Source organism: Eulemur rufifrons, chromosome 7, assembly GCF_041146395.1.
Source record: "Eulemur rufifrons isolate Redbay chromosome 7, OSU_ERuf_1, whole genome shotgun sequence".
NCBI classification, from domain to species: Eukaryota; Metazoa; Chordata; class Mammalia; order Primates; family Lemuridae; genus Eulemur; species Eulemur rufifrons.
This window is the reverse complement of record NC_090989.1, coordinates 251,129,134-251,142,763: the sequence shown is the minus strand read 5'-3', so window position 1 is coordinate 251,142,763 and position 13,630 is coordinate 251,129,134. Positions and strand designations below refer to the sequence as shown.

Below are 13,630 nucleotides of genomic sequence, written 5' to 3'. Positions count from 1 at the left end.
TAGTTGTCTCCTTCTACCTGACCCCCTCTCAGGCAGGGCTACCCCTGAGTGCCCCTGGAATTGGGGGACCCTGGAGATGGGACCAACTGCTATGGGGACCAACTGCTTTTCCTCCTAGGAGCGTCAGTGTCTTCAAGCACCACTGGCCTACCTGATATGACTGGTTCTGTCTACAACAAAAATCAGGTGAGGGAGAGGACAGAAGTGGGTGTGTACGTCATCAGGGGGTACAGCAAAAACTGACCCTCACCATTGTCTTCTTTGCCCTAGAGTTTTGACAAGCAGGGATTTCATGCAGGGACACCTCCACCTTTCAGCCTGCCCTCAGCCTTGGGCTCTGCTGGGCCACTAGCCCCTGGTGCAGCCCCTGGCTATGCGCCCCCACCCTTCCTACACATCTTGCCAGCCCACCAGCAGCCCCACTCACAGCTGCTGCACCATCATCTTCCGCAGGATGCCCAGGTGAGCGCAGTAATGGGGGTGGCCACCCTGCCCGGAGCCAGGGGTTCTGCTTCTCCAGTCCTGACAGCCTTCTCTCCTCCTCAGAGCGGCTCAGGTCAGCGAAGCCAGCCTAGCTCCCTGCAGCCCAAATCTCAAGCTTCCAAACCCGCCTACGGCAACTCTCCATACTGGACAAACTAAACCCCGAAGAGAGTGGGGCGGGGCTTACCCTTGGCAGGAGAGAACACACGGAGCACATTTCTGAGAGCCCACTGCCCTTTCCCACTGTTGCGGAGACATGTACCATCCATCAGCCAAGCCTCTGCGGGGAGCCTGCCTCCCAGACTGGCTCTTGTATGTAATGTATTTATGTATGTATTTGTAAATGTGACAAGCGCGGGGAGTTGGGGGTACAGCTGCACATTAGCCAGGTCTGCTCTCCCCATCCAAGCCCCTTTTCCTCTTTGTAGCAAAATAAGCCCCCCACCCTGTTCTGCCTTCAGACCTTCTGCATAGCCCTGTGCCTGCCCAGTGGGCTACTAGGGACAGTTTCTGGAAGGGCTGGTTCAAGGCAGTTTGGGTATTTGGGTCAGGTACCAATGAAGAATCACGACTTATCTCACTCATCTCACTCCTTTGTAAACCATTATTAGAGTTTTCTGTCCTGTGTAATTACTTTATACTTCTGTTTTAAAGAAACTGGTCCTTTTGTCAAATCTTGATCTGGGAATAGCAGAGACATCCCTCCACCCAAAATAAATCTGAGTACCTGTTTGTCTTCGTACAGAGCAGGGGCTTCTACTTCTGGTATTGTCCCGACGTTTGCCTTTCTCTCGCTGACCTTGAAAAATTCGTCTGAACTGGGGCTCAGAGATGTTCAGCCAGTTAGCTCCCTCCCTTAAAAAAAATCTCCAAGCAAAGTCTCCTCTATTCCAGTTGTCCTGCACCAGGTGGGCAACAGTTTCAGGGTTTTCTCTTGCCCAAACTCCACCTAATAAAGTTGTGAGAGCATGCACAGTCTCTTGTGTGGTGTGATTGAGGGACAGCTCAGGGCTGAAGTAGACCTGACATGGCTGCAGTCCACTGCCATCAGGCTATAAAGGCTTGAATTGGTGTTTTCTCTTCACTGGACCCTTCTCTAGGCTGAAATGATAAATGAAAAGACAGCTAAACCTTCTCACAGGGCAAGGTAATGTCTTTTCCAAGTCCCAGCTGACTTTAGAATCTGGAGCAAAGCCAAGAACTGAGAGCAGAGTTCTAGGCCTGAGACAGAGTAAGTATGAGCAGGCATACCTGTCTATCCTTTGCTCTTAATAAACCAAACACAACCTTGATTGGCAGGCAAGGGCTAAGGTGGAACAGATGACTAGTGAGTTAGGCTGTTAGCAGGTAGGCCAGACGCCAGGGAGGAGACAAGAGTCAGTCATTAGGCAGATCCACTTGGTTGTCCGCAACTCTGCTCCTACCTAGCAGGCATTGTTGCCCAAGGTGCTACAGCCTCTCATTTCCTACATCGCTACTTCAGACCAGGCTAAACAAGCAAACAAAATGAGTGCGTGCAGCTTCAAGTCAAGTACTGGTCAAGTCAGTATGTCAGTACCAACCTGGGGGGGGGGGGGGTGTCAGTCTTTTCCTTTTCTGCTTTTGGCATCTACAGTCCGGAGCTGTGGCCATTTCATCAGATGAGGCGCATGCTCCCGCTAACACACAGCTTGGGATCTTGGCTAGAAAAAAAAAGTGTTCTCTTGCCTGATTGCTATTAACAGGAAGTTAGGAACACAAATGACAATGAAAATAAAATCTTTGCCTAAGGAAGGCAGCAAAGTACCCATCCATCTCTTCACTGACCTACTCATGCCCACTTATTAAAGCTTCCTTTGAAGGAACCTTCCTTAAAAACACATAAGTTGGGGATGATTCTCCAGGGAGGCGACTTGGACAGAATGTTACGAAAGGCAGGTCAGCCAGTTTGGGTTTTAGTTTGTGCTGAGCATCATCAATCTGTGACATAACAGTGAAAATATCGAGACCACCTTTTAGTTTTCTTTTACACAAGGAAAAAAAATGAAGAGGGTCATCCCATGGGGAAATAGCAATACAGGTATATTTTATTTCACATTTTATTAGTAGACAGATGGGCAGAAAAAGACAAAATAAACCACTAAAAGGGAAGAAGTCAACACAAAATGCATCAGATAATCTTTTCTCATAAGTTAAACTGAAGAAAAACATCTACAATTTCAGCTAAGAAAACTAGTAAAGTCAGGTGTGTCCTGCTGGTTTCAGAATAGTTGAAAATTGCATCTCTGAATCTTTTTAGTTGTAAATGTAAACCTTGTTTATCAGGGTGGGAGGGGTGGAGAGTTAATTTTCCGTGGAAAACTACACACTTTCCTCGTCCAATCTCTTACTGTATATGCCCCAAACATAAGGAAACCAGCAAGTAAAGAAGCAAATTGCCAGGGCAGGGTTGAACGGACTACAAAAAAGTTTGACTAATAGAAAAGAACTCTGGAATGATAAGAAAAAGGGCAGAGGGAAGACGTTCAGAGAAGTAACAACGGAATCGTGATATTATACTTTCTCCACCCAGCCTCAAAATACACAGAACCGAAGCACATCCAGTGAGGCCTCAATCAGAATTAAAAGGAACCTAAAAATGCAAGATTTTGAGTTCACGTCACACCAAATGTAATCAGCACAACTGTACTCATAAGGTTCTGCCTTAAGCCTGAGACCTCACTCCCGAAAATAAAAATTACATACTCAAGTATTTTTCCACAGGATGTGTTCTCAGGGACAGAGCTCTGGAACCAGCATCTGGGCTTTTAAGTCTAAACTATCAGAATGTCTACCTGCTACCAAGCCAACACACCCCAGTCTTCTGGAACTGATTGTACTCATCAGAGGCAAACTCAGCCCTCAATAGTAACACCCCAAAGGGCTGAGAGGTACAACCTCCACTTGGCGCTCTGGCTCCCTGAGTCAACGTGCAACAGAGGCCAACAGGGCCTAATGTGACAGAACTGAGCAACACAGCACCTCCCACAATGCCATGGTGCCTGGCCTGCCCTGGGCGAGATGCGTTAGTGAGGGGAATGAAAGGTTTAATTTTTAGGGCTCCAAGAGAGTAAGACCAAGCTACTGGCTGTAAACTTGCGTGCCCGTGTGTGTGTGTGTGTGTGTGTGTGTGTGTGTGTGTGTGTGTGTCTGGAGGGGTAGGGCGTAAGGAGGTAAATCAGTACTGTTGAGAGGCTTTGGCTCCAGAAGATTTTGCAGGTTATCTGGAAGCATTATTTGAGAAGGGTGGGGAGTAAAAAGGTAGTTACAACATCCTTCTATGAAAGTTTGTAGTCAGACAACTTAAGAGCATATTACAGATCTGCTCTATCCTATGAACCTGACTGGAATTAAAAGATTCAGGGTGCAAGTAGCAGCCCTGACCCCATAGAGATTATGTAGAGATTCTGGGACCAGGCTCAACAGTGTCCCTTAAGAACCTTAGCGTGTTAAATATTCCCATTTAATACCAAACTTTAGAGGCCAGAGAGGGCTGCTGGGAAGTAGTCAGCATATGTTTGGGTAAGTTTAAAGAGCGAATGAAAACCCTGAGATCAGAAAGGAAGGAGGAGCTAAGGAAGTAAGCATCATTTACTCTGACCATCCTAGGATCCATCCTACCCCTGTCCCTAATCTGCCCTTTGGTTCTTTCTGAGCTATGATCTGAAGAAAAAGGAGTTGACACTAGTGCACAGGGATCTTAAGTAGGACTGCAGTCAGTCCTTGCTGTATTTTCTTTCTGAAATCTGATTTTACATTATAGCGGTTTTCCCCAAAGAACAATGCGCCCTCCTATGAACTGACACACCCCCATAACAACCAAAAATCACCTTCAAGTTTGAAGTTCCTGGATGCTGAAGGCTGCTGGATCTCAGTATTTGATTGAAGCAACACATGATTGAGACCTGGGAAATCAAAGCTGCAGTGATTGTATGGCAAGAAGATCTCTGAGCCTTGCCTGCCTGGAGACTGGAAACTGCCTGCAGTCAACTCCCTTGGCCCTGCCAGAAGAGACACACCCATGAGGAGCTCAACGCACCATTTCTGCTTGCGCTCCACAACCAAACTACATTGAAAGGAGAAAAAAGTCCAGATCACTTCCAATGAAGAACGTGAGAACCGGTCACTCATGTCTCTCACACATCCATGTTTATCAGTATAAGGAGCTTGATGAAAACCAAAATCTTAATACATGCACCTAGGATTAATACTGAGTAATTAACAGTGACTACTTTTTGAAAAAACCTCATGGTGAGAGTGTATCTATCTTTGAGGGGAAGGCCATGTTAAATATATAAAACAGCTGTTTCCTCTCCCAACAGTGGTCACCAGTAGTTTTGAATTTTTCCCCCCAGCAGCATCAACCAAAATTGGCATCGTGATTTTTAACTCTTTATTTCCATCCCTAAGAGTCCACACATACACTAATCCCCACTTCTTCCCCACACGCCCCACTCCCTGGGGGGAAAAATAACAACCCTGCCTTTAAATTTTAAAATAAATGGCAACCAAGTGCTCAGTTCTATGTAAAGTATGAATATTTATTTCAGGCTTCAGATCCCAATCGATTTCAAAAAGCAAAATCTGATTTCTCTCCTCAAAGTAGCCGAGGGCTCCATGTTAGGATGATTTCATGGAGGCTGAAGGAGCACATCTCATCAGGCTTAGCACAAAGTCCCTGACGCTCACTGTATCTCAGCCTTAGGAAGGGAAAGAAACAAAATTCACCACCATGGGGCTGAATGAATGTGCACACACTAATGTAAATGAGCAGCTAAACCTTGGCAAATTTGCTTTTTTTTTTTTTTTTTTTTTTTTGAACTTTGTTTTGTAGGGTTTTTTTTTTTTTCCATTTTCTTTTGCTACCCAGTATATGCAGCACTTGTGAACTCCCAAGAGGTTCCCAGCTTTAAACACATTAAATGTCTTGAAAGACTACTTAATTCCTCAAGAATCTAAAAACAGACCAAAGGTGTTTTGCTGTGAACATTCTGTAGAGACGAAGTGAGGCGGGAGTTTGGGTTGATGATGATGTTGTTGTTTTTAAAAAAAAAAAAAAAATCAATACAGTGATGGAAGGGTAAAGAATGCAAGAATTCAGACATTCTGTGTAGGGTTACTCTCTCTCCATTTAAGGTCCATAAAAAGGAGCAAACTGAGATCCATAAGGGGAGTCAGCAGGAGCTGTGTTTGTTTTCCCCACCCCCTGTGAATAGGTTTTTGCTGAGGGGCCGTTGCTAGGTCCCCTCTTGCTCCCCTCCCTTTGGCCTGAGATGGCAGGGCAGTACAGGGGCATTGAAAGAGCATGTCACGACTCCTCATTCCCAGAATCATCATCATCATAACAGTCGGCATCTTCCTCTTCCTCATCTTCATCATCAATGTCGTCGTCATACAAGTCGTCATAAAGCAAATCTGAGCTGTTGTCATTGGAAGGCACTTTAGTTTTGATGCAGTATTCCGCCAGGGTCGTGGGGACCTTTACTCCATCCTTTTCTGCTTCGGCCTTAGTGGCTGAAACCTGTTTCCTGAAGAGTGAACGAGACAAAAATATTTTATGGTAATTCTAAGTTTTGAAGATGGATTTATAACTGTCCTTAAATAATCAAGATTACTTATGACTGCTTTCCAAACTTCAATACCTGCCTGAAAGCATCAATGGATATACGCTGTACTGCACTAAATTCTTTCAGCCCATTGGGTACCACTGTGAAGGGAACTTTTAATTATGACCTTTTTTTGGGGGGGGGGGGGGAATACACCATTACATGAAGGGAGTTTAAAGCAGTGGGTCTCAAATGCTGGTCAGCCAAAAATCATCTCAAATGACATTTTACCTAGTCTTCTCACCACCAAACATCATGCATCCCAACAACTCCCCCTAATTTACATTTATAGTAAAATCCAAATAACCTTATGTCAGATTCCAAATCTTGTTAAGATCTACTCTTATTTGTTCTCATAGCCTTTCTCCAATTTCCCCACATTCAGGACACCCCAGGTCGTCTTTAGCAACTTGAACACACCTAGCTGATTTTTCCATCTGAACCAGTTGCTCTTCCCCTGGTCTACATATGCCTGGCTCCTCGTCACTCAGATCTCAGCTTAAATATTACCCTCAGGAGGCCTGAACCCAAATTAAAGTAGCCATCTGGTCACTCTTTCACATTATTCTACTTACCATTTTCTAGAATTTTTTTTTCTTTTCTATGATCTTTCTCATTTATTTATTCTTCTGTCTTGCTCTACTAGAATGTGTGCTTAATTAGAATAGAGGCCTTGTCTTAGTCACTTCTAGTTCCCCAGTGCCCAGGACGTAGCCTGGCACATAACAGGTGTAGAAAAAATATTGACAGCATGAATGAATAGTGGAAGAGTAAATAGTTTCCTTTGACAATTATAAAAATTTGAGGCTAGGCACGGTGGCTCACGCCTGTAATCCTAGCACTCTGGGAGGCCGAGGTGGGCGGATCGTTTGAGCTCAGGAGTTCGAAACCAGCCTGAGCAAGACCGAGACCCCATCTCTACTAAAAATAGAAAGAAATTATATGGACAGCTAAAAAAAAATATACATATAGAAAAAATTAGCCGGGCATGGTGGTGCATGCCTGTAGTCCCAACTACTCGGGAGGCTGAGGCAGGAGGATCCCTTGAGCTCAGGAGTTTGAGGTTGCTGTGAGCTAGGCTGACGCCATGGCACTCACTCTAGCCTGGGCAACACAGTGAAACTCTGTCTCAAAAAAAAAAAATTTGAGTCATCGAGATTAGAGAAACTGAACTTAAAATACATCAGAACTCCACTCTCCTGATCTTCCTTCTGTCTACCTCTTTCAATTAGACTTCTTTAATTGCTCCTGAAGCTTTACTTACGTAGCCATGCCCTACGTACTGATGATCCTGAGGCTTCTAGGCTTGAATCTCTTCACATTCTCAGCACTCTCCCTGGAACATCTTATCTGTTCCCATGGTTTTAACCATCACTCCCTTTATGCTGATAGCTCTCAAATTATTAGCCTCCACCTCATACATTTCTTCTGAGCTCTAGACAATTATTTAATCAAATGCCTTTTAGATATCCCCATCCTGATATTCCACAGAAATGCTAACTCACCGAGACTACATCTGTCATTTTCTACCTCTATGACCAGTTTCTCCCTTTCTATTTCTCTCACTAAAAGAGTATCAGTTCCTAAAATCATAAATCTCAATCCTAAGTCCAACCGCTTTTACAGCCTAAATATTTTTATATCTATCTTCTCATCCCAACTACCACTGCCTCACTTTAGTCCATGTTGGTCCCCTGGTAAACTGTGTTTTTTCAGAACTCAAATGGGATCATCCTTTCCCTCCCTAAAATCCTTAAGTGATACCCCATTACCTTTTACATTAAGAACCTTACTCTATTATCATGACTTCATTGACACAAAGCTGATACATAATAAATTTTGAAAAAATTAAATAATCAGATAAAGAGACTCTTAAACTAAGAAATATAAAGCATAGAGGAAGTACCTTGGGAACATTCATACATTATTCACTTACTAAATCCTACCTGTCCTTGAATATCAGGCTCCAATCCTGACTGCTTTGTGAAGCATTCCCATCCTTCAATTCTCAGTCCACTCCTGCGCCTCTAAATTTCTACAGGTTCTTACTATTTATACTAATTATCTTCAATCTTTGGTACATATCAGTCACCTGGGTGGCTGGTAAAAAAAAAAAAATACAGATGCCCAGACTCTATCCTTGGAATTTCATTAAATAGCTATAGTTTAGGGGAAGTCTAAAGGCGATCAATCCCAACAGACAGAAATCTTTGACAACTGCTTGTTTTGTATTACTCAGAGTTCAAATGACATGCTTTCCCAGCATTGTTTCAATTTTTGCACATCACATGGTATCCCAACTAGATTTATAGAGATTCTTATTTGTATAAATTACAGTTCTTACTAAACTCCTAGCCACAGAATGAGCTGGAACCATACTTAGTGGATCTATTTTAAGCAATAAAAATGTAATATTAAAGGGAGTTAAATTTATTGCAAAATTCTTGGGTACTATTATGAAAACCTAATGTCCTATTTAAGATACGATCGAGAAATGGAAGGTTGAACTAACTTTCCCCTTTTTACAAAGAGAGAGAAACTAATGACTCAAAAAGATAACTGACAAGTAGTAGCAGAGCCAGCAGTAGACTCCAGGTCTCCAGCTTCTTATTCCAGAGCTCTCTGTTACACCATGTATTTATTAGTGTTGCTGAGAATGAGCATATCAAGAAGATACTTGCTGCTATGGTCAAAAATACTAATAAACTATAGGGCTTCACTGATTGAAAGGTTGAAAACAAAATTATTGTCTTATATACCTGGAATGTCTGGAATGGGGTCCCTAAAATGATTCAAAGAGTTTGCAAACTTGACTAGTTAAGAACACGAAAGTTCTGGTTCCTAGAAAATCAGATCTCCTGCACAGTATCTTCTAGTGGGAACTCTCTCAAAAAATAATGAAGCTTATTAGTCGCAGGCAGAAATCTTCCTCTTCCCACACTATAAATCTAATTGAGAGAAATTATCCTGGAGTGGACAGGATGTTTAAGTTTGATCTAAACCGTTGGTTCCAGAGACTTCAGTTTTGTGTGAAGACTTAATCAAATAGAAGACAAAAGCACCTTACCTAATGATTTCAGCATATTCTTTGTCTTTTCCTTTACTGTCTCTCCATTTCCTGAACATAACTGAAGCATCCACATTGGCCGGGGAGAAGGTGTTGGGCTCATTAAGCAGTGATATTACACTTAATAGGATAGTCCTAGAAACAGGAAAAAGGGGTCAACTATGAATACCCATATTCACAGTGTTCTAAATTATTCTGCCTTTTTCATTTTCTTGCATTTTTTTGAGACAGGGTCTCATTCTATTCCCTGGGCTAGAATGCAGTGGGGTTATCATAGCTCACTGCAACCTCAAACTCCAGAGTTCAAGCGTCTGTAGTCTCACCTCAGCCTCCAAGAGGTAGGACTATAGGCGTGCGCCGCCATGCCCAGCACAGGTATTCTTTTCAACCCAGATGCATGCCTATAGTTCCAGCTACTCGGGAGAGTGAGGCAGAAGGATCACTTGAGCCCAGGGGTTCAAGGCCAGCCTGGGTGGCCATATCTGTCACCATGTGGTGAGAGCCTGCTTAATAACAAAGTCAATATAGAATAAAGTAGAACTGAGATTTTTTTTTTCCCCTCTAAAAAAAATATTCTAGATATAATTTATATGCAACAGCCTAATCAGAATTTCCCAAGCAGTATGTTATAAAAGGGTTATGGGTAAATTATATTATTGGTCTCCTCGGGCAGTTGGGTGGGTGAGAACTAGGACAGCCTGAGCCCCTGTAACAGCAATTTCTAGCCAAAGAACCATCTTCAGTTTACCCTACTGTGATCTACAAATAGTCATATGCCCCATAACAACGTTTCAGTCAATGGATTATTATGGCAGTTCCATAGGATCATTGTGCTATATTTGTACTGTACCTTTTCTATGTTTAGATACATAAATACTTTCCATTGTGTTACATTTGCCTATGGTATTCCATACAGTAACATGCTGTATAGGTTTGTAGCCTAGGAGCAATAGGCTATACCATATAACCTAGGTGTATAGTAGGCTGTACCATCTAGGTTTACGTAAGTACATTCTAGGATGTTTGCATGACAAAATCGCCTAATGGTGCATTTCTCAGAAGGTATCTCCATTATTAAGTGATGCATGACTGTACCATCATTATCATTTTCTCTACATTCCATGACTGGAATAGATCAGGAAACAATGTCATACACAGTTTAAATTGTTTATCACTTCTACTAAAATAATATAGTAAAGGCATTACACCTGTAAACAACTCTGCAAGATAAGTATTATTAATCCTATTTTTATGGAATGGGAAAACTAAGCTGCTCAGGCAACACTGCTAGAACATACAAAACAATGTGAATGTAAGAACTATCCCAACTGTTACCTTGTTTTTTGCTTGTCATAACATTTTTTTGTTTTTGTTGTTAGTGTGTTTAAAATCCTTATTAATTTATTGTATTTTCTCAGGAGAAAAAAAGGGAAGATAGGTTTGACTACAAGTAGAGAAAGGGAAGGAATGACCCAATAATCACACTATCAAATTATTATACCCCAATGATGGAGTCAATAAAGCCCTCTAAAGGGATCGGTTTTTTCCAGGTCAAGAAACAAGGGAAAAGAATCAGGAAAACAAGATAGCCTTTATTATTCTTCTTCTGTCCACGTAACTTGGAACTTGGACAAATTTCTTGGACTAGCACAACAGACTCTGAGGGGCCATCCCCTGACTTTTAGTTCCTATATAAAGAGTAACTCCACTGCCCTTTTCTACTCTAGGTTTTGAGGAACAGGTCTGGTCTATCCCAATCCAGTGTTTTTTACGTGTTTAATATGTACCACAACAAAGAACAGACCTAATCCAGAAAGAGTCTGGGATAAGAATGAGGGATAAGAGAGTTTTTACTGTCTTTGGTTTACGTACAAATTCCCACCACCACACCAGCATTTCTGGAGTTAGAGATACTCCTAGAAATAAATGTGCTCCCTCTGCACAGCAAGGCAATTCAAGACAGGATCTCGGCCAAAATAGAAAAATGCTAAGAAGAGAAAGGAAGCACAGAAAAAAGGATAGACAAAAGCTCCTCACTTTAGAGTCTTCAGGTTTTATTTCACATCCTTTTGCCTGCTTCAGAATCTTTGTCAGAGTTGACTCAGCTATGTTCTTTTGAATAAAAAATAAGTTTGTAAACAAATACACCAAAAGAAAATGAAGACCAAGACATCATTCATACCAGTCTATATATACAGACTAGCAAAGAGAAAACCAGCAAGTTCTGAAGTTCTACGGAACTCAGACACGTTTAAAAAACAAAACCAAATTGAGGTAGTATTTAAAGGAGATCAGAAAGCAGGATTGGGGGGCGGGGGGGGTAAAAAAAAAAAAAAGCAGGATTAGACATATATAACTCAATGGGTAATTTATTTGCCAATTTTCAACATACAGACAACCCTTTGCCTGTTTCTAGAAACTTTAACAGGACAGAACCAACCTTAGCACCACACACAAGACCTAGCTCAATGATCTGCCTGGAAACCAAGAAAAGTTCAGAATTTTGAATGATTAAATACTGGCATTTCCCCCTCCCCCTGCCGTATATATCTCTCCAATCAGCATGTGAGAGGTAGAAAGGGCTCATTCTAAAAAACCTAAGCTTACCTTACTCTTAAAACACACACACACACACACACACACACACACACACACCCCTACAAAGGGAGAGACAATGGATAGACCACTAACACTAGAAGATAAACCAGTCATTACGGGTTTCATTGTGGGGAAGGGATTGAAAGAGGACATTACAGCAAAGAAGCCTGTTATGACTGGGAAAAAGGGCCAACAAATGGCAAAATATAGTAGCTTAATGGGTTCACATATTACACAGTTTTTTTTTGTACCCCTCCCCCCTACACAGTTTTTCTTATAACAAATATAACACTTCCTTCTGTGCAGTGCTGAAACTGCTGCTGACTGGTATATTCCTGAGAATGCAAGGTAGGAATGAGGGTCTCAGATTAAAATACACAAAAATACAAAATTAGCACACATTAGCTTAAACAGTGGAAATTTTAAATACTCAAAAAAATATATCATTTGCACAGAACGAAACTGGTAGGTTGAGGGCACTGTGACCCAATGTGCAGAAATCAAGGGAGCAAATAAATAAAACCACACTAGCCCAGAATGGGGTTTAAAAGAGCCCTAGGAATAGCAGGGTTACAGCTATTCCCCCTGATCTTGCCTACTTTGCCACCCAATGCTAGGGGCAGTGTGCTTGATTCTCTGCCCTTTCGGTGGAGTATGGAGACAACTATGCAGGAAAATATCCTCCCCTACTCATGAGAAGAGACCCTTCATACTAAACAATGGCCTCTTTGGATTGGGTTCTTCAGTTTGGGCCCCTGCTGTATCTTTTCACAGTGGCAAAGAAAACACTATGTATTAATGTTTGAACATGAAGCAAATCCCCTCCAAGACCACTTCCCTACCCCAGAGCATACAGCAGGTATGACAGGTATTTCTGGGGATGGTACATAACTCAGAGAAAGCAGTTATGAACTCTATAGCAAAGTCTGCAAGCAAAGGAGGGACACTCCTGTCCCCCAACCCCCCGCCAAAAGCTCCCACTTGGTTCTGGATAGAACATGGATCACGATGCATCCACCAGGAAGAGGCATCCACCAGGTACATCCTAACCAAAGACTTGTGGAAACATCAGGCCTCTACCCTCCCAACTCTAATGCTTTGCCAACATAGCCCACTCCTTAAAATTTGCCAATTCTGTAAAAAACCCTCACACCACCACTACCCCCAGCTCCATGAACTTAATCCTGGGCCCCTGGGCATAGGAGGCCTGAGGATCTCTTCTTCCAAAAGAAATATGCTGGCTTCCCCTAAGAGGTAGCAAATTGCTGGGTCTTTAGTGAACACTAGTTGGCTGATGCTCTGGATCCCTACAATTCTAGTATGTTTTTCTTGCTTTTCTCTTTGGGCTAACTCTTACTACTCACTAGATATTATGATACAGATAGGATCAAGGTCTTAAAAGTAATTTGAGTCCCTCACTCTTCTTCAGGTCACAAAAGCCCTCCATGTGCTACTCTATTTTATGAATATGTCCACTGAGGTACTAAACAATGTACTTGAGTACAGCTGGCCATGAAGAAATTGTCCAAACACATGTGAATATGGAACTGCTTTCAGATACTAGTGATGCAGCAGCCAAGATTCCACAACAGGATGAGCTGACCCCTAATGTCACCTCTACTGATGTTTTCCTATAGCCACCCATAAATTGGATGTGGAGCCCAGAACCCTTAGACAGTGGCTCACCCTAGAGAATTTAGCAGCAAAGGAGCCAAAGAGGAAAGGTTGCCCATCTTCACTACATCTTGTATCTTATGTCTTAATATTTCAGTGCCATAACTGTGATCTGTGAGAAAATACAATTTACTACTTAAAAACCCCTTTGCCCTTGCCTCAGGACAAATAACACAGGAACAAA

General features: G+C 42.3%; 2 protein-coding genes across 2 annotated transcripts in view; one reads left to right on the top strand and one right to left on the bottom strand.

Annotated features, from left to right (window-relative positions):
* UBAP2 (ubiquitin associated protein 2) overlaps nt 1-1,440 on the top strand; it is a 91,919-nt gene extending 90,479 nt beyond the window's left edge. The window contains exons 27-29 of the mRNA XM_069476519.1: nt 119-186; nt 271-462; nt 547-1,440. Of these exons, the coding sequence (XP_069332620.1) occupies nt 119-186; nt 271-462; nt 547-642 (356 nt within the window). The 3' untranslated portion in view covers nt 643-1,440. The remainder of the gene's footprint in view (nt 1-118; nt 187-270; nt 463-546) is intronic.
* A 1,124-nt stretch (nt 1,441-2,564) lies between these two features.
* The window catches only part of UBE2R2 (ubiquitin conjugating enzyme E2 R2), an 87,988-nt gene continuing 76,922 nt past the window's right edge, over nt 2,565-13,630 (bottom strand). Inside the window, exons 4-5 of the mRNA XM_069476521.1 lie at nt 9,175-9,309; nt 2,565-6,029 (exon numbers count right to left, since the gene is read on the bottom strand). Of these exons, the coding sequence (XP_069332622.1) occupies nt 5,810-6,029; nt 9,175-9,309 (355 nt within the window). The 3' untranslated portion in view covers nt 2,565-5,809. The remainder of the gene's footprint in view (nt 6,030-9,174; nt 9,310-13,630) is intronic.